Below are 4,211 nucleotides of genomic sequence, written 5' to 3'. Positions count from 1 at the left end.
CCTATGCCCTGGCCACACTGGAGATTTTAAACCCCTTTCATGGCACTCACAGAATGCAGAAATCTTCTTAAGCCTTGGAGCCCTACCTCCAGCTATCCCACAAAATGCATGTAGGCTCCCGCCCTTCTCCATCAACCACAGCAATGTGGCATCCCCCTAAAATCAGTATGACTGAAGGAGAGGTTGGATGCTTCCATTTTACCAAGCCCTTCTAGCAACAGGCCCTTGGCTTTTGCCAGGGCAGACATGTGACCACAGGGAAGAGAGCAGAGCTACGTACACAAGCACTCCTCCAGCGAACACGGGGAAGTCTCCCTCGGAGATCCAGCGCAGCCTGGTTTTGTCGGCGAGGAGGTGAGGCACTCTCGGGAGCGCTCCCGGACACCGTCCCCACAGGTGACGCTGCAGGGGCTCCAGGGCTGCCACGGGCTCCAGGTTTCTGCAAATACATAAGCTCACAGCAATGAGGAATGCGTCTGCCTCCTTACCTTGAATGACACAGCCATTTGTGAAAAAGAAAAGAAATTTCAGACACTTAGGAAAGTCAACAATAAATAACAAAACAATCCGAACGGCAACACTGAAAGAGCAAGCAGCATCCAGAGACCTGTTCGTGCTCCCATCAGAGTCTGGGGCAATGCTCCCGCTTTTTTTTTTTTTTCTTTTCCTTTTTTCACCCCAGTGCCAGCCAGCAGCACAGCAGACAGTTAACTGAGGCTGGCAGGACCTGCCTGGAACAACAGCAAATGGAAATGAATCCACAAATCTTTGGAATGGGTTCGTAATTTATGTATTAATCCAATCCCTGCCTGACAAGTAGTGCTTTTACAGCAGGATAACTTCATTGACTTAAGTGTAGTTACTCTTGATTTATATGATTGTGAAAGGAGGATAAGCCCACAAGGCCTAATGAAACGGCAATATTGGTTTTTCTCTTTATTATCTTCTCAGCACACAAATGTGTTAGTGAATCATTCATTTGACAGCTTACAGGTCCCTATTGTTTTATTGCTTATGGTTAGGCAATTAACTCAATGAAATTTTGCAGGTCCATTTATTTATTTTAAGTGGAGGCAGATTCAGTTCTAATGCTACCTCAAACATTATAATTTTTTAATGTGCAATGAAATCCCTCTTTTGCTCAGACAACCTCCTCATCCAGTGTTCAACACCCAAACTTTACAGCAGTGAGAACCCAGAGAGAGAAAGGGACCATTCCTGACCGTATCTGACAGCTGTGACACTGAAGCAGGACCACAACTTTAAATTCTAAACCAATGCAGGAGTCCAGGTGCAGCCTTTAAGGACAGATACTCCGGGGACCCTCCCATGGGTCGGTTGGCTCAGTGATTTGGCTTTGAAATGTGCCAGAAAGAAAAACAATAGACCACTTGCTCCATTTCACTGCTCACAGATGAAGTGGAAAATCAGCTAAATCACCAAATGTAGATTAGATTTGCTGAAGTTTAATCTTTTAAATAATTCATGGTGCTGCTACTGCCATCACAGGTCACGATCCTTGATTTTCGTACACCGTTGCTTTGCTGCTAGCATGCCACTGAGCTCCTGATCAGTGAACAATTTATGATGTTAAAGGACTAGACAGCATTGCATGACTCAAAACAGCGTTATGATTTCGTGTTATATTGGTTGCTGTATTGTTCATAGTGTGCTATTATTTTTAAAAGTCTCTAACAAAAATAAATGCAGCTGTGTTTTAATAAACATGAAATTTAACTGCTTTGGGCCCTGTCCTACAAATTTTTGTGAGCACGCCAGGATGAGTAACATTAGTGTCAGCAGCATAACAGAACCAGCGGGGCTGCTCTCCTGCGTGCAGGTACTCACCTGTGCTGCAGGACGGGACCCAGATGTTTAGAGCTTACACTTGTGCTGCCAGCCAAGGCTGCAGAGCGTGTGTGGGCAGATACTGACACACATCTGTGTGCACGCATGTCCCAGTACATCTGCCTCACCTAAATGCAGAGTAGAGCTGGGCACGGCAAGGCACCCCAGTGGTGCTGTGGTTTTAAGCCCACGCAACACCAGGTGACCTCCCTGGCTATCTGCCACTGACTTTACCACAACACTGTGATATCCATGATCCTAGGCTGTCTTTTGCTTTGTGCAAAAAAAAAAGCAGGGCTCTGCTTTCACCCCCTTGTCACTGGAGAGTTGCTACAGCAGGAGAGAGGAGCCCAGAGGCAGGCTGAGCTTTTGCACCCCTCCTCCAGTTTGCTGCAGCACCAGTTCCCAGTAAAGTGCGAAACAGAGAAAGACGGGATGGTGTCAGGAGGAAAAGGAGTCAGAAGATGCTGAAGAGAGAACAGGGCAAGTTTGTTGGGGTAAGGAGTCCCTCAAAGGTACAGAACCTGGACAGTTGCAAAATCACATCAGGTAGCAAGCAGAGCTATCAGTAAGGCCAGCAAGAAAAATGGCCATAATCAATGGTCAGTCAAGGGCTCACTGATCCCTCCTCCAAAAGACTTCATGGTATCACAGTATTTGAGGATCTCACAACACTTTTCCCATATCAGCATTATTTAAGACTCCAGCAGTGTCCCCCATCATTGGCAGAGGGAGGAAGGCCAGCTGGACAAGCATCCACCTCCTTGCAGACTTCTTTATGTGAGCAGTTTAGTGAGTCCCTGCCATAATTTCCAGTGTGTGAGCTAGCTCATTTCCCTCTCTCCGCGCTCCCTCCTCATTTAAACGTCTGTTAATTACAGTTAGATATAGAGCCAGACTCAGAAAGGTTCCAGTTGCCTCCAGTGCTAACACTGGTGACAGTGGAGGGTGCAGCCTCTGCACGGATGCCTGTGGGCTTTAATGTACAAGAACATTCAGGATGAGTAATTTTCTAACTTTGATGTCAAACCTATGATGTGTCCATTGCTCTGGGGCACTTCTCACTGACTTTGGCTTCAGCTGAGGGCACAGAGTTGGCATCCACAGCTTTGGGGCTAAGAATATGTGCCTTAAGCACCAGGAGAGTAGGAAACGCTCCAGCTCCCATGAAAGACCGGAGATTTAAACTCCTGCAACTTGCTCTGCAACCTCTTGCAATTACCAGAATGTAAAAGAAAATGAAGCATAGTTTATTCTCCCCCAAGGAAATGAAATTATTAACCTTCATTTAAGACAGACAGATCCAAAGCACCAGGGGTAAAACCAGAAGGCATGCACCACAAACTAGCTCTAATAAGCGTGAATTTTTTCACATATAATTGAGGGATCAATTATCAACGTGAAGACATCTAACTGATGAGTTAGTTTGAAATAGCTGACAGTTGGCTGATCTGCCAACATGAAAGATAAACGCAATTAACTGTGTTAATTGTTGCTCTGCATAAATATCTCCCCTCAAACTTCTGCGTTCGTAAGACAGAGCACACAGTGCCATCCGATGGCGCAGTCAGGGAGGGATGCTCAGCGTCATCCTTCCAGCCTGCCACATGTCACAGTCCTGGGCACTTCAAAAAGGCCAGTGGTATGGGACAAAAATCACTAATTATTTACAGGTGCATGTAAACGCCTGTGTTAGTCGGGAGAGATTGCAGGGTATTTGTGGAAGCTGAGGTCAGTTTTTAGGTCCTGAGATTGTGTGTACACACATTGTATTCATGTTTGGGTAAGACCTGGGAAAACACCCTTCTCATCCACTGCGTGTTTCCCTATTTCCATGGAAATCAAGCCTGAGTGCACTGAAACAGTGGCATGCTCCAACAGGTTACCAATTTGGACAACAAAAGGACAAGGATCCCTGTAAAGGAAGAAAACCTAGACTCCGCCTGGGCAAACTACAGTCTTTTCCCACAAACACAAAGGGTTTAAGAATCACAGAGGCACAGCCTAAATGTTTGGGTTTTTTTCAGAAGCTAAGAGCTATCCCAGTGAGCCTGTAAAAGCTGATTTATTCCTAAAATGCTGGGAGCGTGGAGATGAAGCACCCAGTGACACCCAAGAAATGGATGGGGCACAAACCAGCCTGGCATACCCGGATCCCCTGCATCCACTCGTTTCTAAATAAATGCAGGCAGTAGAGCTAATTGGTTCCCAGATTTTCCTACAGATAGGCAGGTCTGAATAACAGTGTCTTATTTAGGGAGCAAGAATTTGATGGAAGTGAATTTGTATATCCCTGCCTGACCCCTAGATACTCCATTTCTTTCCTCCCTTACCAAGCACATTTTCCTTTGGGTCTTCCCCTA

The 4,211-nt window shown here is 46.0% G+C and overlaps 1 protein-coding gene across 1 annotated transcript in view; it reads right to left on the bottom strand.

Annotated features, from left to right (window-relative positions):
• Positions 1-280: 280 nt before the first annotated feature.
• LOC104545520 (thrombospondin type-1 domain-containing protein 1-like) overlaps positions 281-4,211 on the bottom strand; it is a gene marked incomplete at its 3' end in the record, with an annotated part of 14,505 nt that continues 10,574 nt past the window's right edge. The window contains exon 3 of the mRNA XM_010190683.1: positions 281-439. Within this exon, the coding sequence (XP_010188985.1) occupies positions 281-439 (159 nt within the window). The remainder of the gene's footprint in view (positions 440-4,211) is intronic.

This window comes from Mesitornis unicolor, unplaced genomic scaffold (genome assembly GCF_000695765.1).
Source record: "Mesitornis unicolor isolate BGI_N332 unplaced genomic scaffold, ASM69576v1 scaffold46138, whole genome shotgun sequence".
Taxonomy (NCBI): domain Eukaryota; kingdom Metazoa; phylum Chordata; class Aves; order Mesitornithiformes; family Mesitornithidae; genus Mesitornis; species Mesitornis unicolor.
The sequence above is the reverse complement of the archived record's forward strand: the minus strand, read 5'-3'. Positions and strand labels throughout refer to the sequence as shown.